The sequence below is a fragment of the Lathamus discolor genome, chromosome 3 (assembly GCF_037157495.1).
Source record: "Lathamus discolor isolate bLatDis1 chromosome 3, bLatDis1.hap1, whole genome shotgun sequence".
Classification (NCBI taxonomy): domain Eukaryota; kingdom Metazoa; phylum Chordata; class Aves; order Psittaciformes; family Psittacidae; genus Lathamus; species Lathamus discolor.
The window spans coordinates 79,280,320-79,303,562 of record NC_088886.1 but is presented as its reverse complement, the minus strand read 5'-3'; the positions used below and the strand labels follow the sequence as shown (position 1 = coordinate 79,303,562).

Below are 23,243 nucleotides of genomic sequence, written 5' to 3'. Positions count from 1 at the left end.
TGTATTGGAAAGATCAACATGTTCCCATCCTCTTTGCAGCAGCCTTTTATGCATTTATGTAATAACATTTATAAGTATATGTGTGTGTGTATGTATTTTCCATCTGGATTTCCATTTCAGAAGCATTATTACTGGGCTTAACTGTTCAAATTAATTCTAAATATCTGTGTAGTGTTTTCTGCATAACGAAGTTTAAGTTTATATTTTGAAGTCTTTGGCAGAATTGTATTTGTTTTAACTTGTTTAAAAGAAGTACAGGTACAAGAGCAGAAGCAGCTATTCAAAGAATTACTTTTTTATTATACAGGTTCTTAGAGTATATTATGATCGCTTGGTGGATAATCCTGACCGGGCTTGGCTTGTTGGATTTATCCAAGAAGTAGTGAAAAATGACTTAAATGAAGACTTTAATGAACTTTTCCAAAATCTGGACTTCAACAGTGATGGCCGAGTTGAAGAAGATGACTTGCGTAGCCTAATGTTTTGTGATTTTTATGACCCTAAGAGAGAGGACACTACATACAGAGAGATTAATAATGTGGATCAGTTGAGATTAGTTGTAGAGAGTCACCTTGAAGAATTTAATAACATTAGCAAAAAGCCAATGCAGCTTGTCCTGTTCCGATTTGCTATCGAGCATATTTGTAGAATTTCCCGCATTTTGAAACAGCCTCGCAGCCATGCCCTCCTTGTTGGTGTTGGTGGTAGTGGCCGGCAGTCTCTTACTCGATTAGCAGCCCATATGGCTGAATACAACCTTTTTCAGGTTGAAATAACTAAAAGTTATGGTAACAATGAGTGGCATAAAGACTTAAAAGTCATATTAAGAAAATCTGCTGAAGGAGAAACACAGGGAGTTTTCTTGTTCACAGATACACAGATTAAAAAGGAATCATTCTTAGAAGACATTAATAATTTACTAAATGCAGGTGAAGTGCCAAACCTCTTTGCAGTAGATGAGAAACAAGAAATTTGTGACCAAATGCGTCAAATAGATCGCCAACAGGACAGGTCAAAACAGACAGATGGCAGTCCTATAGCTCTTTTTAACATGTTTGTTGCTCGCTGTCGAGATCAGCTACATATAGTACTAGCAATGAGTCCCATTGGAGATGCTTTTCGTAATCGCCTTCGTAAATTTCCGGCCCTTGTTAACTGCTGCACACTGGACTGGTTTCAGGTAAATACAAAGCTTTTGTTGGTATTCCACTGGAAATGCCATAGAAACATGACTTCAAGCCTTTTCATAACAAGTAATTCTCTTTGGTCAAGTTAGCGGTGGAAAATATTTTGAATATTCTTAGTGTCATGTTTTAAATTATTTACACCATTAGAACCATTCTGAGTGTAATAAAAGCCAGTATAGGCTGAATGCAAAATCATTGAGGAAATACCTGTGGTATAAGACTATACCTGAATGAACATAGAACTGTAGACATTACAGATTTAAATATGTAGTGTTTTCATTTATTACTCTGACTGGCAGAATCTAGGGTGCCAAAAATGTTTGAAACTGATATGCCTGTCAAAGACAGAACTTTTGATACAGATTTTTCCCCACTACTTTGCAATAAAACTGTATTCTGACTGTGCAAAAGAACTTCGAATATATAAGATGTAGAATTTAATCATATAGAGAATCTGAGGAACTTAAGTTTCATCAAGTCTTAAAATGTAGTGCTGTATCTTTGAAGGTTATTTTGAAGAGGAAGAGTGGAGACAGTCACACACACACACGCATATGGACATAATGAAAATGCAAAATATTCCTTTTAGTAACAGTATTTCTACTGGATGGAATGAAAAGTGGGCTTGAACGGAATCCCCAAGGAGTTTGGTTCTTTCCAGTTCTTTTATTGTCCTATTTGCTGATCTTTTCATTCTGAAGTAATTTCTGTGTGCCTTGGTAACTTTACCTATGAAATGAGGTAAGAATGCTTTTTTGAAAAATGTTTTAAGATTTATGAGTGTGAAATACTGAATAAGAGAAACGCATTTATTAATTTGTTTTAGTCATGGCCTGAAGATGCATTAGAAGCTGTTGCCTCTCGTTTCTTGGAAGATGTCGAAATGTCAGAAGAAACTCGAAGTGGATGTATTGATATGTGTAAAAGCTTTCATACATCTACCATTGATTTATCAGACTTATACTGTGCAGAGCTTCAAAGACACAACTATGTTACACCTACTTCATACTTGGAATTAATCTACACTTTTAAAAGTCTACTTGAAAAGAAACGCACGTAAGGATTTATAATGTGAACTTTTTAAGAGGAGCTCAAGTTCATTAAAAATATTTTCTATCTCTTATAGCTATTTGGAACAAAACAAGTGAATTGTTTATAGTTAATTTAAATTGACAGAATGGATAAAATGGACTCGTAGGACACATGCTTTCTCACTGGACAAAAGGTCTGACTTGATGCTCTCAAAACATACTTGCATTAGACCACTTCTAACATCCCTGGTGACATTGCTATATGTTGATTATGTGTATTATGCTACCAGAGTAATTAATGCAGTCTGCTTACTCCATGCTTCTCTGGGGGATGTAGGGAAGATATTATCTGGGAAACTGGCTTTCAATTTGATAGGTGTCAGTGGCTTGCTAGCAGGGTTCAGCTGTGCTGTTTCTGTGCAGAAAGGACCTCTGTATGCATGTGCACATCTGTTCTATTCTCATGGCTGGTGAGGGAAAGCTCCTTTTTATTTCCTTTCCTACCCATTGATAAGACACTACCATAACAATTAAGACAAGTGCTTAATTTGATCAACACACTGTATGAAACACTGCATGCAGCAAGAAATTCCAGGAAAAAAGGAACACTGTTTTGAATGTAGTGATCCAGTGCCCTTGGAATTTCTTGATTCTGACACTACTGGTTGTCCCCAGAGCCATTCACTTCTGCTAAAATGATTTTCCAAATGATATTAATTCTATTTCAGCCTCACCTCAACTAATAATCTAACAGGTAACTAATATAACAGGCGTATCCCCATCTCCTTCTTTTCTGGTCTGTTACTACCATGTCATCTTGACTTTGTAGCTCCTGCCAACAAAGGGGCAGAAGCTTAACAATCATTTATTCACCTAAAAGTGATCACTTATTTGCCTATACACTAATCTCTGAGTACACATGAAAGAACAGTTCAAGACTGGCCCAAGTAATCCCTGCTATGTTTACTACTTGTTGAGCAAATCAAACAAGATTGGCAGAGCATTTGATTATTCAGAGTAGCGCAAAATTTGGGGAATGGATCCCAATGAATTAAGTGATCAAATACTGATAAAATACCTTTATAATAAAGTATTATTTATTTTCAGTAGGGTGATGAAATTGAAAAGAAGATATGAAGTTGGCTTGGAGAAACTGAACTCTGCTGCATCTCAAGTAGCCTCCATGCAGGCTGAGCTGGAGGCTCTGCAACCTCAGTTACGGGTAGCTAGCAAGCAGGTTGATGAGATGATGGCTGTTATTGAAAAAGAATCTTTGGAAGTAGCCCAAACTGAAAAAGTCGTGAAAGCTGATGAGGAAGTGGCAAATGAGCAGGCTATGGCTGCAAAAGCCATCAAAGATGAATGTGATGCTGATTTAGCACAAGCCATGCCTTTTTTAGAAAATGCTCTGGCTGCCCTGGACACTCTCACTTCACAGGTATGGTTAACAGTACGGATTTACACACTGGAGAGGTATTTAGATATCAAAAGTATGGAATATCTGCCTTTTCAGATTTTACATTTGCTTACACAGTTTTATAATTTAGAAACTTCTTGAAATCTTTCAATTTAAAAAAGCAAAATGTTACTGTGTCTATTTTCTAGTGAAAAAGCTGTAATAAATTTTTTATGGATTACAAGACCAAATATTCTGGGCACTTCAAAATTCATAGTTACAAAAATATTTTGACTCAACAATGGGAAGTTAGAAAATGTATGCGTTTAACTTCCTTACTCAGAACCTGCCAGCCTTTCAACTAATATTTTCATATCCAGTTCTTCAGAGTCTAGAAACTGATGTTGAAATTCTGTGCTTCCCTGTAAGAGTATGACAGTGGAGGCAGCCGCCTCTGGTTTTATGGGTATTTAGGTTTCCTTTGCCTGGATAATGGATGGACTATATACTCCAGCTATAGTTGCCGAAAACAAGATTTTCAAAAACGTTCAAGGAAACAGAAGAATCGAGGTTTTTATTATTTATAACTATTGCTTGGTATCAAAAGTTTTAAATTCTGGCATTGTCAAATCATTGGAATGCTTTGTTAAAATAGCAAATGGCTACTTAGTCCCTTCAAGGCAATTGCGTTCTACTTGGCATAACAAGGTACGAACGAGGCTTTGAAGGCTAATGAAGTAATACTTCAGCTGCTGTCAGTGCTCAGTGTCTCCAAGAAGGGAGGATTGTAATACAAGAGGAAAAAAAAATGTAGTAGGAACTTCCAAGGGAAAAAAACCCCGAGTTTTTCCTCAGAATATATTTAAATAGCATAGTGAACTCAAAAAACTCTGTGTGCAGGGAGAGCTTTGAGTATCTGTACAGGGCTCTTGTTTTTGATTCACCCTTCACCCTGGCCGCCACTGATGGAAAACAGAGCAGGACACATGTTGCAAGTTGTGCCCGTAAATCTACATACATAAATGTGCAGATTAAATGCTTTGATTGGAGAAACAGATCTACACATAATTCAGTACTGCTGACATGAGTTTCTGAAGTCAAAAAAACTGTGTACCTCATATGGTTCTTTGTTCTGAAAAGATTAGAGACAGTATAACAGTCTTAAATGTTATTTATTGTTGACCATCTAAGTTTTTAGCAATGCATATAGAAAGACACTGAAATTTAGAATTAGAAAGGGACCTCTGGAAGTTGTCTTCTTCAACCTGTAATCTTGGTAATCTGTTTCACTTTACACATTTATCATTAAGAAGATTTTCCTGGTGTTTAATTTTACTCATTACAACTTAACCATGTTTCTGTCCTGCTCCCTGTGAACATGGTTCTTTATCTTTTATGCAGTTAAAGACTGTACTTATTTATCTCAGCACTTCCAGTTTTCTTTTCTATAAACTAAGTAATTACTATGCTTTTAGTCTTTTCTCATAAATCGAATTTGCTTTCCTGGTTATTCTTTCTGGACTTTTCCATACTCACTTCAGGTGCTCTTTCTATCCAAATTGCATATATATGCAATCCTATATGGATCCTATATATGAATATGATCGTATATGAATCCTATATGCATATATATGCAAGCTCTCAAAGTCTAAAACTAGTTGGCAAAATAAACATGAGAATCTAAGAATCCTTTAATTCACTGAAGTATGTGTTCTCTGAGAAAAGCTCTTAGAAAGAATATTTGTATTTCTATGCAGAATTATTCTTTGGGAAGAGAGATTATTCTCCATAAATCCTTAGATTACAAACCCCTTGCTTAATTAATTGTACACATATGAGTAGAAGTATTTAATTCTTTTATTTTTCTATATTTGGAGTTAAAACTTTACTTATTAATTTCCTGCTATTTTTTGTAATGTCAGTACTTTTTACCCAGTAATTGTCTTCCTTTTAGCTGCCTCTTCTCTCCTTCGTCTCACTCTGGGAGTTCAGTAACTGACCAGAATACTAATTGATTTATTTGCTGTACTTGAAGAGCATAGATCATTAGTTCTGGGTTGAAGGCAGCTTTTGCCTTGTTATCTTAAATCTACTAATCCACTGCTGCTGTGATCCTGTAAGCTTGGAAGTATTGTGTTAGAGTCTGAAGTGAAGGGTAGGGCATAACACTGGAACATCTGTACTCCATAACTGAGCTGCCATGCCCAGTACTGAATTAGAAGCAGAAAAAATGTGCAGCTAAAAACAAATTACACATAAGAGTTTGTTGTCTTGTCTGAACTGATTGTTGATTAGATTTCAGATATATTTGTTTATAAGTCAGTGTTAGTTTAACGTGCATAGTACCTTAAAGACCAGAAAGAATGGAAAAAAATTAAATAAAAAGTTTGAACATCCCCCCCCAAGCAAACAAAAATGATAAATATGCATGGACAATGCAGGCTTGTGCTATGAAATTGAGATCATACATGGTGTTTAAAATTGTCAAGTATGAGAACAGCAAATGTTTATGGAAAAATATTATCTTGACATAAGACAGTTTAGTATTATTTCTGTTGTAACAGAAGAATCAATACACTTGTGTTCAGAGCTCTAAAGGTGTTTTTTTTTTTACTATAATTTTAAGGATATTACAGTGGTTAAGTCCATGAAGAGTCCTCCTTCTGGTGTCAAGCTTGTAATGGAAGCTATATGCATCCTTAAAGGCATCAAAGCAGATAGGATTCCAGATCCATCAGGTTCTGGGAAAAAAATCGAGGATTTCTGGGGTCCTGCTAAGAGACTTCTGGGTGACATAAGATTTCTTCAGTCTCTTCATGAATATGACAAGGATAACATTCCCGCAGCTTACATGGCTATCATAAGAAAACACTATCTTACAAATCCTGAATTTGTACCAGAGAAGGTTCGAAATGCTTCCACAGCAGCAGAGGGTCTGTGCAAATGGGTCATAGCCATGGAGTTTTATGATACGTAAGTATGTATAAAGATAATTTTTGAAAGTTTAAAATATATTTGATTAAAGAGATCAGTTTATTTCGATGTTAAGGTATAGAGCCTGATTTTCAGTTCTGAATTTTTCTAAGAAGGCATGAGAGCAACAGTGTGCTCAGAAAATAGTTAAAGGCATTATTGAAATGTCTTTGGAAGTTTCTGGTAATCGTATCACGACAAAAGGATATTTTTTGTTACACATCCTATTCAATGCACTGAAAAAGTGTGCTTATTTTTTGTGATACTTCCTAATTTCAAACGTCTGGAACTCACATTTAACAGTAAATCAGCACTGGGTGACTAAAGTCAACCTGTAGTTTGAATGTTAAGTGATGGTAGGTAATGCATGCCTTCATTTGAGAGGGTATTGTGTTACATTAGCAAAAGATTAGTAAATGCATACTTGAGGGACTTCTCAAATTGAGAATAACTGTTAACATTACAAGTACCAACTGATAGAGAGAAAGTTGACTTTGAAGCAGATCTACAACTTGAGTATGAGAGTGGATTAATTAATTATGAGGTTAATACTTGTGAAATGCTATTTCAGTTGAGCATAGGGACATTCTAACACATTTTATTGCTTGTTGTTTTTGGATAGATAAATAATATGTTACTTCCAATAGTTTCCTCACAAAAGTATCTGTGTAAAAGACTGAAATCCTGAAAACTGGAAAATAGATTCTTGGATGTGAAAAGCTGGGTTTTTTTTGCTGTGTTTTGTATTTTATTTTATTTTTGTACAGAGTTGGCTGTATATGTGTGTACAGTGTCTGTGAATGTTACTTAATATGTATGATTATTTATGTATTTCTAACGGCACAAATCCATAATGGATTCTAAATTGTGTCCAGATATGACAGTTTGGAAGCATAATCCTTTTTGCTTTTAATTGTTACCTGTTATTAAAGGAAAAATTGCAGAAACTGCTTAAGTGGTGAATGCTCCATCCCTGGAGGTGTTCAAGGCCAGGTTGGATGGAGTTTTGGGTGACATGGTCTAGTGTGAGGTGTCCCTGGCCATGGCAGGGATTTTGAACTAGATGATCTTAATGTCCTTTCCAACCAAGTATTCTATGATTCTAATATTAAGCAAAACCCGATTATCTTCAGGTATCATGAGATTGATATGAAATGGAATATTGCATGAGCTACTGTGTTGCAAAGGTCTTACTTCATTTTTCAGCGTCATAGAATGGTTTGGGTTGGAAAGGACCTTAAGATCATCTAGGTCCAACCTCCTTGCCATGGCAGGCACACCTCACACTAAACCATGTCACCCAAGGCTCTGTCCAACCTGGCCTTGAACATCGCCAGGGATGGAGCATTCACAGCTTCCTTGGACAACCCATTCCAGTGCCTCACCACCCTCACAGTAATGAACTTCTTCCTTATACCCAATCTAAACTTCCCGTTTATATTTTAACCCATTACCCCTTGTCCTACCACTGCAGTTCCTGATGAAGAGTTCCCTCTCCAGCATCCTTATAGGCCCCCTTCAGATACTGGAAGGCTGCTATGAGGTCTCCATGCAGCCTTCTCTTCTCCAGGCTGAACAGCCCCAGCTTTCTCAGCCTGTCTTCATACAGGAGGTTCTCCAGTCCCCTGATCATCCTCGTGGTCCTTCTCTGGACTTGTTCCAACAGTTCCATGTCCTTTTTATGTTGAGGACACCAGAACTGCACACAATACTCCAAGTGAGGTCTCACAAGAGCAGAGTAGAGGGGCAGGATCACCTCCTTCGACCTGCTGGTCATGCTCCTTTTGATGCAGCCCAGGATACGGCTGGCTTTCTGGGTTGCAAGTGCACACTGAAGCAAGCTCATGTTCGTTTTCTCATCAACCAAGACCCCCAAGTCCTTCTCCGCAGGGCTGCTCTGAATCTCTTTTCTGCCCAACCTGTAGCTGTGCCTGGGATTGCTCCGACCCAGGTGCAGGACCTTGCATTATGTTAATTTTTAAAATAGTAACCCTGGAGCAAGAGTGTAGCTGTCGGTTGTTTAATTTATTCTTACTTTATTTAGAGTGGCAAAAAATGTTGCACCCAAAAAGCTAAAGTTGAATCAAGCTGAAGGAGAATTGAAGATTGCTATGGATAGTCTAAGGCAGAAACAAGCAGACCTGAAGGAGGTTCAAGATAAATTGGCTGTACTCCGGGATACATTGGAATCCAACAAACAGGAGAAGGCAGACTTGGAAAATCAGGTATATGATGGATATAGAGTAAAGTTCTTTAAAATTTGCTTCTTTGTCAAATGATTCTTCCTTTTAACTGCCAATATGTTGTAATTTCAGATAACTGTCTTTTTATTTTGGTGTAATGGTCCTGAACTTATAAATGGGCAAAGCATGGGGAATAAATGCTTTAAAGTAATGGGAAATATGGATGTTATGAATTTACCGATACCCCTCTCCTACACTCTCACTTATATCTGCTTTTGATAATTTTTCAATGATTGCACTAAGAATTTGATTCATCTATTAACTTGCAAGTGAATACATTTAAAGTTTTGAAAGTTTGTTTATGCCTTTTCTACTAATGCAATTTTGAGAATGTTTTTGGTAAACTCTGCTCCTGACTGGGAAGTAGCTGTCACATGTGGAGAAATAGACAATATTTAGAAGACTATTTTTTAAGATTTGAAGTACATCATCTAGAACTTTTTTACAGAAATAGTTTTGGAATTTGAAATGGAATCTTAATTCTTGTCTGTAGTTAAAGTCAGTTCTTTGTGTGTTTCTCCTGCATGCTGATATGGTTTGGAAGTAGAAGGGAGGGATAAACTACACAAGCATTTTGTTACTGTGGTGTAAATTGGCTGCTATGGTTACCACAAGAGAGACAGGATTGTAACAGCAGCAAGAGTTGACAATTTTCCTCCTATCCTGTGGCTGAAATGTGTCTCTCCTTAATAGTAAAGAATTCTAACACAGCTGAATTAAATTCCTGTTAGGTTATAAATATGCCTGGAAAGATGGCTTAATTAAAAACCAACAACAGAAACGCAGAATATGTATTCATAAGGATGGGGTGTGGTTAGGGGTTTTTGATTGGTTGGTTCTTTTGCAGAAACATACCTACTTTCATGAGACAGTGATGTCTTTGGAGGTTTTTTGTTTCTTTTATGACATACAGATAATTTCCTTGACTATGAATATCTTCTGTATTGCATACAGAGCTATTTTGAATTGTATGATTTATACTGGTCTTTTTCCTTTATTTGGATGAAAATGTAACTGAATAGATTTTATTGTTCTGGTACTGAGATTGGTTTTGTTCTTTAAAATTTTTATTATAATACAAAAGTGCTTTCTATTTGATTAAATTATTTAAGAAAATATCTGCGCAGGAAAATAATCCTTGAATGCTTCTAATATTTGTAAAATGTCTTTAAAGTCATCATGTAATCAGCCATTTTTTTCATTCTGAGGTTGACTTATGCAGCAAAAAACTACAGCGAGCAGAGCAATTGATTAGTGGCCTTGGGGGTGAGACAGTTCGTTGGCATGACACTGCTTTGGACCTGGGACAGAAGTACACCAATTTGACTGGAGATATACTTATTTCATCAGGAATTGTAGCTTACCTAGGAGCCTTTACATCCAGCTACAGACAAGTAATATGTACAGGGATTTTGTCCCTGTGTTTTGTAATTTTTTTTGGTAATAATTAAATTTAATTAATTTTTCTTCTATTACAAAATTTATATTTTTTATTTATGTTTTAATAGAGTTCATAAGTGGAACCAAAACTATTGTAGGATTTTGAGTTTTGTTTTTAAGACTTTCAGGGGAAATTCTTCCTTTGTTCTACTTATTGCAATGTAAAGCATGGAGTTCTTTGGTTGCTTTTTCTTTGAAGCAATTGCTGGTAACTTTATACCTGATGGCTCTGGTTACTCTCATTCAGTGGCTAAATTCTCTTTAACTTGAAAGAAAACAGAATGAGGTTCTATTTCAGCAGCATCAAAATTAAGCAAGTTCTGAAAGTGGTCTAATTCTGTGCAAAAAGACAAAAGATAAAATAGCTCAGTATTATAGCAGACTTGTGCTTGTAACTCTTAGTGAATTCTGAATACAAAAAGATTTTGACATGGAAGCTGATTTTAGCTATAACAAATGTTGGATGTCAAGATTACCCTGACTTTGAAAGTTTTTGAACAGCAAACCTGAACACCAAAACCTGCCACTGAATTCAGCCATATAAATTAATCTCCATTTCTTTCGAAAATCAAGTCCAGGATATAAAAATTGCTAAAAATGAAGAGAGAAAAGAAATCAATGTACCTCATTTTGACATAGAATTTGGATGTAATCCTTATTTCAAATTTTCCTTCAATGTACTTCCTTTGTCCATTTTTTATTAGAAAATTTTGTACTGTTGTTTCAAACAAATATGAATAAATTATATTATTAACTATACTGAAATGGTAAATGAAATCATACCAAGGCTTTGACCAAATAAACTTGTATTTCATACATAAAAGTCACATACAAAGGCATTTTTTAAAGACATTTTTAGACATTTTATACATTTTATACAGAAAGATGATTTTTTTTCCATTTGAAGATCTAATGATCATTCATGTAGCATATGTTATGGGAAATGGGTTGAAAACTACATTTTTTTAATGTTTTGAAAAATTTGGGAATAGGCAGAACTTCAGTTAATATTTATTTTCTTTTTACCTAGATGCAAACTAAAGAGTGGGTATTGCTATGTAAAACAAAAAACATTCCTTGTTCTGATGATTTTTCCTTAACAAATACCCTGGGAGAACCAGTAAAGATCAGAGCTTGGAATATTGCTGGACTACCTTATGACATGTTTTCTATCGATAATGGCATCATTATCTCGTAAGTAAACACATTAAAAAAAGGAAAAATATTCATTAAGTAGCTTCTCACAACGTGCTTTTCTAATTTTATAGACAGTTTTCTACTGTATATCCAGTTTAACAATCAGAGTTGTAAAATGACTGTAATGCTCAAATTTATAAAAAGCCACAAATAATATTTTTTAACTTTATAAGGTAAATTTTTCAAATCTGTGAATTCACTCCCCTCCTTTTTAACCCCTATGGATTGATAAAATGATAACTCCTTCCCCCCACTTTTTATTACAAACATGCTGCACGCTGGATTCAGTTTAAGACATCCTCAAGTGCTCCAGGAGTAAAATTTTGACTAATATTCTTGTAGTGTAATCAGTAGATACAGAAATAATTCTCCTTCGAAAAGCACTTTATTTTTAAAGAAATGTGCTACCATCAGTTGCTGCGAAGAGGTGTCTCTGCAGAGGTACTGAAGATTATTCTGCTCATCTTTCTATGAGAGTCACACACTTTTCCCCTAAAATGGCACTGGAAGTATAGACAGTGTCTTGATTAGCTCTGTATAAACAGTTTTCCAGTTTATGTTGCCAACTGGTAGGAGATCAACATCCAGGCTTGTAACATATTTTGTATATAAAGCCCTGACACTTTGGAAGTGTTCGTTTGCGCACTGGGAACTAGATATTTATTTTGCTAGGGCACAGTAACAGAACAGTGAAAAAAGGCCCATGTGTGTCTTTTACTGAAGGCAGTAAAGGAGGTGCAAAAAGCTAGAATGGAGAGACTTTCTAGTCTTTCTTACAGAAGATGATCCTAACCATGTGGTCTTGCCAGTTTCTTCCTCTGCCTCTTGCCTTTTATTCTGTGTACTTCTAAACTGCTTCAGAAAGAAAAGGTATGAGATTGAGCTTTCCTGCAATAACTTCTGATTTCACAAATGCGGGCTTCCACATCCTGTCAGGCAGCTGGGGGTTAGATATTGGTCTTTCTCATCCATATCATAGTTTTAGATATTTGATGAAAGGTGAAGAGGTGTATCATCTGCAGTGACAGGGCCTCATTTCCCTACCAGTACTTCATACAGACTAGTAATTCCTAGGATCCCTTCTGGAGCAGAACAAGCCAGCATATTCCTAGACAACAGCTAAGAGAGCTTTGGGTTTTGGGTTAGTGTAGGGACCTCTTTAGCAGGAATTACAAATGGGGCACCACAAAGTCTTCTTTGCACCCGTTGCAGTCCTCAACTTTAAAAAATAAGTGAATTCATAACAGGAACTTGATTACAACTTTGGAGCACTGGAATTTACTAAATACTATGTATGGTTAAAAGCATGGCAGTTGCAATTGCAGCTTCCTACTGTATTGTTAGAATTACAATAGGCTCATCACAAGTTGAAGAAAGTTCTGATAAGGAAAGAAGGATTTATTTTTCATTTTGAAATCCCCTTTTTGTTTCTGAATTTTCCCTTTTGAATTTATCTTCAGCTACATCCAAATAAAATCCTTTGAATTTATGTAACAATACATTGTTCGATCTAAAGCATTTTTAAAATTCTGCGTCTTTAAAGATATTCTCATTCTTCTTTGTAAGGTGGAACAAATTCTGAAATCGCAATATTACTGATGGAAAGAAAATACAGATCCCATAAACTCTAAATCTTAATATTATTGCCTTTCACTTTTAAGATGATTCTACATTTGTATGTGGTGTTCTAATACATGCACATCTGTCTCACATTAGTCACCAGAAATTTGTTTGTCTGGGCAGAGTTCATCTGGTATATATCAACATCACAATCAGTGCAAACATCAGTGATTTCTTTGACAATGTGTAGCTCACTAGCGATTAGCTTTAGATTAATGAGTCTACTGATGATTGAAGTATGTATGGCACTGACACTTTTGTTAAATACAGAGCAGGTGCTTGCAATAGACTGAGCTTTGTGACCTTGCATAAGCAGTTATGATTTTCATTTGGACTTTGTGAAACAAAAAAACCTCTCAGTCCTGCCCAGTCTGCTTGCTAATGCCTTGGTACTGACTTTCAGTTTTCAGGTTTTGTTCTTAGTGCAGCTGAAGCTGAACTGACTGTGGAACAACACTGTTTTAACTGCTTTTCTGTTTATGATTGCTACCCATTTATGTCATGTCTGTTGGTTCTCTTTTCTGGATGATGAATAAGTAATTCTTACAATTCTTTTCCATAGCCAGGTTAATTGTTGTCACATCTATGGTAATAGGTAGCTAATATTTATGCATCTTTTATACAGTGTGCTACTGCGGAAACTTACTAATATCTTTTATTTTTACTATGGTTTATATGAAAATTCTTAGACTGAAAATTCTACAGATTGAGGAGTCTAATGTACAGTACTGGTGAATGAATACTTCTTTTACTGTGGAGTGAATGTTAGGTTTTCACACATAACTGAAATTGCATATTATAGGGTTAACCTGTGGAAGCATAGATGCATGGATAACACTTCAGCTTTGGCAACGGGATATGTGGCAAAGGGCAAAATGAAACAGGACAAAATAATGCACTATCTAAAGAATCTTAATGTACTTTCATTTGACTTCAAAATTGGCATTGATTGTACTTCTGGAAGCAAAACTACTCATTGAAGTTAGAGGATATAAGCTGGGATTATGACTGCATATGTTACTTTTTTAGGCAATTACTCTTTTAATAATGCAATCACTCAGGCTAAACAGTTGACAAATGTTAATGGATTCAACACTTCTACAGTACATCCTAGCACTTCACTTTTTATAAAGCTTTGATCGAAATTCTCTTCAAACTAATGGAGAGATGGTTAGCATTTTAAAAGTAAATAATGATAGCTTTTAATTTTGAAATGTGAGATAGATTCTACTTCAAATTGATGATACACATTATGCCTGTAGTTATGAATTTATGGCTAGATTAATTTTATATAAAGACCCCAGGAACCATATAAAATGCAAGTGAAGCTTTTTATAACAGATTTGTCAAAAGACAGAATGGGAGAGCTATTCAGGGATAATTTGCAAACATACAGAGTGACTGCTTATGCATTCCCATCAATGAAGAGGATTTTATCATTAATGAAAGCTGTGTGTTTGGCTGTTATTAGAGAATTACTCTTTAGTTATTCAGTCTTAAGTATTTTATGTCTATTACACAATAGGTCTGAACTGGGATATGCTGAAAACAATATGTGAAGTAGTTAGGGAAAGAGGCACATTCTGTAGGTTTTGGCTGAGGTTTTCTCAAATTTAAAATAAAAGCAAGCAAAATCATTACAAGCAAATGACATAAATTGTGCCTGGTTTAGAATATGCCTAACATGCAAGTTCACTATGTTCAGTTTACAGTTTCCAATTGCTATATCACCCTGTATCATCTTATTCTTAAAATCACCTGGCCATATATCCCTTGGGTCTCCCTTCGGGTTCTCATAAGCAACTGAACTACCTAGCAGTTCGGGAGCTCAGCAGTACACTTGGGATCCATTGGTGAACACTTACCTGCTGTGAGTTTGTCTTCTAATACTGCTGATGCTACTTCCTCATCTGACAGATGTTCAGATTTCAAATTCTCTGTTTACTTCTCTAGACCTACTGTGGTACCAAATTTTCCCTTATCTGTGTTTACCAAATTATTCAAAATACTTGTAACTTTACAAAGCCCACATTTTAACTTTCTTAATATCTGCTTAGAACCACGCTGTCCTGGTGGATTACTAATGCATTTCCTGAATCTCTCAATGCATTTTACTTGTGAAAACTTCTTCCCTTATAGGTAGGCTGGGCATGGTTCCTTCTAGATGACCCATTTTGCTAAATTATTCTGTAAGGGGGAAGAAAGCCATCCCCCTTCAGCTGGTAAAGGGTCACTGCCAAGTCCAGTTTGTGACCCATAACACAGAAGGAACCTCTGTATAGCGTACCGTGTATAATCTCAGGCTACTGCCACACATGGTAGATTTCTCTTCCAAAACTTTTGCTCCTAAACTTCTGCTATCTTGCTTCCATGATGTCCATTTTCAGTCCAAAGAACCTCAAGCTGCTTCTGCTCTCTAGCTCTACATATATATATATACATATATATATGCACAGTCACATTCATTTGTTCACATTTTACTGTGCAGGGATTCTGCAAGCAGCATCAGTCACAATTTCTGAGTAGTACTTTTTCACTAATACGCATGCATGATAATTAGGACTAACACAACTAAGCTAAACATCCATTTGCTCATAACTGCATCAAGAACAATTTGTACGTTACCCAGAAGGTTGATATCAAGGTGAGGAAACATTTGCCTCTGTTGCATCTTGGCAAAGGATTGGTTGTTGATCTTGCTGAGCTGCCAAATCTGACATCAGTTGCCAAAAAAATAAAAACCAGTTTCTGCTTTCTTCTTCTTTGCAAAGTTCCATACCTTCTTGTGAGTTGCTAAGCAACCAACTTCCCTTTCAGCTTTGTTTTCACTTTTTCTATCTTGCATAGTTTTGCTTATCTGGTCTCTCAGAGCTTAAAATGAAAAATTCAGTAACGATAATCTAGTCACACAGCTGTGCCCCACAGAACTGTGCCTGAGTTACAGCTGAACCCTCAGAATAAGTGTTACATGCACGTTATTGTGTACTGTAGTATTTACACATGTATAAATAGGCCTTACAACTATGCTTGGTCCTTAATAAGTTTATGGAACAGAGATTGTAATAGAGAACATCAAGGATTTTTCTGTCTTAAACTGTGCTTTACCTATTTTAAAATTGTTCTCTTAAAGAGGATCAAGGTGTATAATGTGTACACAGTTTTGCCTGCCAGCAACTTTGAAACTAATAATAAGCCTGCAAGAACTTCGATTGCATTGAACTAAACTTGTCTGAGCACTGTCTTTTAGAACTTTCACTGTATCTGCAATTATTTCCTCTGTACCTTTTTCTAATTCAAGACTTATTACTTTCTTTTGACAATTTATGGAAACCTTTCATTAAACATCACTCTTTCTAAGAAAAAGGTATAAATGAAGATCAGACAAAACCCGAGATTGTGTTTTACTTAACTGCAATACATTTAATCTTAGAATTTTTAAGGAAACTAAGAATATGGAGCAGACATGTTTACATGACAAGTTTTATTTGTGAATCAGATTTTTTCAAGAGAGAGAAGTTCAATTTTTAAAAATATATTAAATAATTTACTATCATCACTCTGTGTAAGGTAACTTGTAATAATGGTAGAGGCTGTAGAAGTAGTCTGAAAGATTTTTTTAATTTGGAAAAAAAAGCTATTACCACTTTTTACCTTCCAGTAGTACACTATATTGTATCTCCTAATGAAATGGGATCTGACTGGGCCTCTTGATCCAGTTTCTTAGGACTACATTTATTTTGGAATTCTCACTTCTGCCTGTTTAGATGGTTTCTAATTTAGGTGGTCATTGTTGTAATTGCAATTGGCCATTAAAATGTTTTACTAGTTTTAGATGTCTTGGTAATGTAACTACATGTGGTAGAGAGCTATAAAAATACCTGTGAAGTAGTTACTAAGTCTGACAAGAAGAAGCTCTTTGTGTCCATATCTGCTTAAAGATTAGGGATTAAAAGGTCTTTGAATCTGCTTACACGTTTTCCTTTACACTAGCTCTAAAACGGTTCTTTAGTGGAAATTTCCATTCATTTTCACTTGAAAAATGCTCACTTATGTATATGACTGTATTAAAACTGTTCAGAATTTCAGAACTAAGCATGCTATTTTTATTTTGAAAGTGTTATAAAATTAAATGTGATTAGACTTTCTAGGAAGTAAGAAGTCGTTCTAAGTACTTTTTTGACAGGAAAATTGTGGGGTTTTTTGAACAAAGAACTTCAATCTGTCTGCTCTTAAATTCATTAAGGATTATAACTGGGTATGTGCCTACTATGATCTCATAGTGACATACTTTTGTTTTAATGACAAAAAGGAATAAATACCTTATGAAGTACTTTAAGGTACTGAAAAGCTTGTATTTCAATTTTGAAAGTTTTTATTTTTCTCTTAAGTAATGCAAGAAGATGGCCTCTGATGATAGATCCTCAGGGTCAAGCAAATAAATGGATAAAGAACATGGAAAAAGCCAATAATTTGCATATAATCAAACTCAGCGACTCTGAATTTGTTACAACCCTGGAAAACTGCATTCAGTTTGGCAGTCCGGGTAAGTTGATTAATGGAAGTGTAAATTCCAGAAGAACCTGGAGGGGGCACAATTAGCTAAGAAATGAAACTGGTGAGTATCGAATGTTCTCATAATTAAGGAAAAGAGAATATTTTTTTTCTCATTTTGAGTCAAATTAGTACTAAAGTAATTGCAGTCCTCACCTCAGGTTATAAGATACTTCTTAGCACAATATAATACTCAGTTTAATTTGTATCTTTTAATTGCCTTATGAGATTTGTAATTTCTTTGTTTTCATGTTACAATAATTTTATTTCTAAAGAGTAACATTAGTTTTATTTGGCTCTTCAAGACTATAAATACTGGATTGCTAAGTTGCGATCATTAACGATTTTTGTATTCTCTGTAGTACCGTTGTTGCAATTAGTCTTATTACCCTCAAATAGGAATAAATTAATGAAAGAAACACAGTTATAACTCCAGCAATTTTTCAGTGGCTGACTGAAAATTTCTTCACATACAAATGAAGAAAATGTTTATGCTCCATTCCTTCTTTCTCGATTTTGACAGCCTCATATTTTTACAGTGAAAATCAAAGCATAAATAGTAACCCCCAAATATTTCTGTGGCATGTGGTGTTTAGTTTGTTGTTATTTCCTTTTTTAAGAATGACAGACCTAAAATGCTCTTCTAAGCCATTTGCAGCAGTAATAGTGATAGCATTTTAGTTCCTTTTTTTTTTCTTGCAAGTTGATATGATATTAGAAAAAGAAATTAAAAGTACATTTCTGTAATTCATTTTTTAGTCAGCTGAATATTGGAAGAAACTTAACCTTATCTCTAGATATCGACTGATATTTTTATTGTTTGCACACTGTAAATACACCTTATACATACGTATTGTAAAGAACAGTCAATCAGTAATATAAATGCCAAGAATGTTCTACTAATTCTTGTGTTATTCTGAAGTGCTACTGGAGAATGTTGGGGAAGAACTTGATCCTATCCTAGAGCCGCTTTTGCTGAAACAGACATTTAAGCAGTCAGGGAGTATATGCATTTGCCTTGGAGATGCCATTATCGAGTATGCTCCTGAATTCCGCTTTTATATTACAACTAAGCTGAGAAATCCACATTATCTTCCTGAAACATCTGTTAAGGTGAGAATTTTGTAAATGAATGTGCGACTCTGTTTCAATTTTAAAACGACTCCTTGGCTAAAGCCAGGGAAGGATTTTTGGCAATTTTTTTTTCCCCCTTCCCTGCCAACATTGCCTTTTTTTATTTTACACTGCTTGAAGACTGGTGTCATCTTAGAAGTGTTGACATTTCTCATATCTAATACTTCACCTTGCAATGCTGTCATTCTTTCATACTGTCATTTCTTTAATTGAGTAATTTTATTGCTGTTCCCAGTCTGTATCTCCTGATGCTATTTAGTAATCTTTTATTATAAATATATTTTCAAGAGTTTAATAGAATAGTCAGCTCACATTCAAACTCGGCATTAGGCCTGCATATTTGTGGTTTTTATCTGTAGTATGATTAGGGACAGGAGTCTGAGGAATTCCTGGAATTGTGCCTTGTTTATATCAGATAGAAAATATATTTACAGATTTATATAACTATAGGTACTCTTTATTTTTCTGTCTTAGGAGAAAAAAAGGTTGTTTCCTGCTTTGAAAAATTGGTGTTCGAGTCTTTTTGAAGTTGCTTGGGAGATGTATTCCCCCTTTCATTTATTATTATTATTTATGAAGAACTGTTTATAGAAAAGTATTGCAAATTTACAGTTTGGTTAAACATAGATTATGCTTTAACCCAAATCCTTGAAATCAAACTTTTTAAACTGTTACGACATTTAAGCTGTTTTGACAATGAAGAAGTACTGATGCAGAAAAAAAACGTACATACATGTTTTAAAGCTATATGAATCTTGTCTAGTTGGGTTCCATGCAGCATGCAGCCAGACATCAGCTGTTAATTGCTCTAATAAGGAGCAGTTCCTTCATGCTGTGGTTGAGTATACTCCCAGCTACACCACACACTGCTGAGCTATCTGACTTACGGTGGCTCACATACAGGGAGCAGGAGACAGAAAAGTAGTATCTCAATAGCTTGGTCTGAAGCCAATTTCAGCATCGACTGGTGAATTTGCCATGAGGTTTATTCAGGAGCTAGGTAATGAAATGAGTCCATGGAAAAGGGTTATTGATACGGCTTTCATATCTCACAGAAAAAGGCTACTGAATTCTAATATGACTTACATAGTGAAGCCTGCAAAGAGACATAGGTCATGGATTTACAAGTACCTGAACATATATGTATTTGCAGTTATTAGCCATTTGGAGTAGCTTTTTCCTGCTTCTAGAACTATTAATTAAATGCAGTAAAAACCACTAAAAAAAGTCAGATAATTTTCAGGACTGCTGAGGGAAAGGTGACTTATTCACATCTATACGAAACACCAGCCTGTCCCTCAGGGACCAAGGAGAAATGTAGAATGTAGTTTGTGCTTGGACATCAGAGGTTCTGATGGCTGAGCCAGCCAACCCTTTAGAGCGTGGCAGCTGTGATTAAAAGATAACTCATAACATTGTAGCTAGCCTTTTACTTTGAAGAAGAGAAATTGAGGTTATAGAAAACTCTTGAAGTTTTGAAACAGGTCCCTCTTGTATTTCCAATTACTAAAATTGTTAAATTAGGTGTGGAAGAAATAGGCCATGCTGTTTGTGAAGATCTTACTGATTCTTAATGTCATAGAGATCTGAACCTCCTCGCAAAATTCCTGTGTGAAAGAATGGTGTGATGTGCTATCTGCACTCCTAAATTGTTTTTTTCAGTTGAGGCTGTAACAAAAAACTATTAGTGGTGTATTTTAAGAAAGTTAAAACAGTACCCTCCTAACTTCACAAACAACTCGTGAAACAAGCCTCAATATTTGGACAGCTTTCAGATATTAGTGGCAGAAGCAGATCAAGAAAAGTTAACTTCACGGATATCCCATATTGTAACTGATCATTATGCTCAAGATGAATGTTTTTTGTAAATATAAGTCAATGGTATCTGTATCCCCCAAAAAAGCGTAGAGAATCTGTAGTTACTATTACCTACTCAATGAATTAAAACCAATACTATCATCAATCTTGATGACTGATAAGTAGATTATTTTCTTGGTTTTGGACTACATGCATCAAACTGTTTTCTACCCTTCTGCTGGCAATATATTCCATCCCTTTCTCATGTAAATACTGTATGGTTTTGCGACTTCTTCAGCAAGATTATGTGGGTTTTTCTGGATCCATTATAAATATGTCATAGGATGGGAATTATTTTAAACAATAATGATTTTTTCCGGTCACTTATTTTCTCATGAGAAAAAGAAAACATGTTGCTATCCTAATTCTAGGATACAAATAACCCTGTAATAACACCACCACAAATTGTATGTGAACAAGGCCAATAGAGAGAAAACATGTGGCAGAGACAATAATAGTTTGAAGTACAACCCCAGCATGTATGTTACCACTTCCTCTATGAAAACAGCAAAAATTTCATGGGGGAAATGTTTCTGAACACCAGAAAATGTGGTCTACCTGGTCTTTATATTTTTGCAATATACTGTGCCAGCATCCCATTTGCACTGGGATGTTCAGATGGAATAATTTTGGAAAACAAATGATAATCACATTTACTTACAAAATCTGTCCATTAAACTGAATCTTCCATTCATAGAAATATTTTGTTTCTTTCCCTGTGAAGGCTGCTTGATATAGACAGGCATGAAATGGGTAGATCGTTCTTGAACTGATATTCAAATATTCAGTGTAATTTTCAGGAACAGAATGAAGTTCTGTAAATTCTTTTCACATCGCTCTTCTGGTTAACTTTCTGGGTTAGTCCTGAAGTTAGCTTTCTAACACATAATCTTAAACCCTCAGCTGCAATCCATTTACTCTCAAAGTTTGGTTGAGCATAATACATGACATTATATAAACCTCATCTTGTAAACAAAGAAGCATTTTAAATTGTATCTGGCCATAACTGTTCTATCTCTCAAAAATATTTCTTTGAACAGGTAACATTATTGAACTTCATGATAACTTCGGAAGGAATGCAAGATCAGCTTCTTGGAATTGTAGTTGCAAAAGAAAGGCCAGATCTTGAAGAAGAAAAACAAGCTCTCATTGTTCGAGGGGCTGAGAATAAAAGGTATCAAGATAACTTCCCTTGTTAGAGACAGAAGCAGATTTCTGTTTAAGGAACTACAGTCATGGGAAATGTATTTGAGAGACCCTTTTTTTGTTGTTATTGTTTGATTTAACAGGAAATTCAAGACTGCTATTTTTGAGAGCCCAAACTTAGGCTTCTGTTTGGGTTTTTTAGGTGGATTTGGATGCATACTCTTATTTATATTCCTACTGGCTGTGCCTTCTTTCTTCTGATATGGTTTCCTATTTGTGGGATTACTGAAAAACATTAAAGAACTTAATTGTTGTGTCATTGCAAAATGTAACTCTTGATCCTGTCCTCTGGTTTTATGCATCCCTTCAATGATGTTGGCGCATGATTTGTCATACTCACAAATCTTCGTTATTAAAGGTTGCCTTTTAAAAAACTTTTCACTGTGTGCTAGATTTGCACTGATTTTATATGGCAAAGGGCATGTTTCCCCATGGGTCAAAGCATGAAATGTGCAGTATTCAAAGCTGTTTGTCATTTCCTCCTTTAGCCATACTTTTTTAGCCTAAGTGGATATACTTTTAACATATTTACGGTAATGTTTAATAAGAAAAAATGTTTTTAATGTGAGTTTCATACCAAGAATAGAATTTACACATTGTTTTATTTTATAGAAACTAACAGAAAACAGCTGTAATTTTGGTATGTAAAAAATCTCATATATTATTTTAGGCAGCTGAAAGAAATAGAAGACAAGATTTTAGAAGTTCTTTCAGCCTCAGAAGGAAATATTTTGGAGGATGAAACTGCTATCCAGATATTATCTTCTTCAAAAGTTCTGGCTAATGAGATTTCTGAAAAGCAAGCTGTAGCTGAAGAGACAGAAAAGAAGATTGATGCTGCCCGTATGGGCTATTGTCCTATTGCTGTTTATTCGACAGTCTTGTTTTTTTCTATTGCTGATCTAGCCAACATTGAGCCAATGTACCAGTATTCACTCACGTGGTTTATTAATCTTTTCATCATGTCTATAGATAATTCAGAGCAATCAGAAGATTTACCAACAAGGTAAGAGTGATAATTCACCATTTGTAGTTAGTGATGTATCTCTAGTTACTCCAGAAAAGTTACTGTCATTTCCTCAAAGTGTATTGTCTCAAGCACTGCATTTTGAAATATATTTTGTACATACCTATGTCAGATATTTTCAGGGAAAATGATTTATTCATAGGAACAAAACAGTAAAATATATTACAAGTGTAATGTATTCCACTACTTCTATTTAGTAATTGCTACCTCAAGCCGTGTGTGAAATTACAAAGTATCAGATAAAAATGGCCCACTTGCTTTGATTTAATATTTCATCTAGTGACTTTGTATGTCTTCAAGAAACAGATAAGAAACTTTTTCACACCACTGGTGAGAGAGAATGAAGTCTTGTGGTTGGGGTTTTGGCTGTAGAGTGTGCAA

General features: G+C 35.3%; 1 protein-coding gene across 1 annotated transcript in view; it reads left to right on the top strand.

Annotated features, from left to right (window-relative positions):
• The window catches only part of DNAH7 (dynein axonemal heavy chain 7), a 108,898-nt gene that overhangs the window by 66,411 nt on the left and 19,244 nt on the right, over window positions 1-23,243 (top strand). The window contains exons 40-50 of the mRNA XM_065669959.1: window positions 308-1,180; window positions 2,014-2,243; window positions 3,326-3,656; window positions 6,241-6,587; window positions 8,632-8,812; window positions 10,039-10,224; window positions 11,301-11,464; window positions 17,476-17,630; window positions 18,561-18,751; window positions 21,670-21,803; window positions 22,506-22,841. Of these exons, the coding sequence (XP_065526031.1) occupies window positions 308-1,180; window positions 2,014-2,243; window positions 3,326-3,656; window positions 6,241-6,587; window positions 8,632-8,812; window positions 10,039-10,224; window positions 11,301-11,464; window positions 17,476-17,630; window positions 18,561-18,751; window positions 21,670-21,803; window positions 22,506-22,841 (3,128 nt within the window). The remainder of the gene's footprint in view (window positions 1-307; window positions 1,181-2,013; window positions 2,244-3,325; window positions 3,657-6,240; window positions 6,588-8,631; window positions 8,813-10,038; window positions 10,225-11,300; window positions 11,465-17,475; window positions 17,631-18,560; window positions 18,752-21,669; window positions 21,804-22,505; window positions 22,842-23,243) is intronic.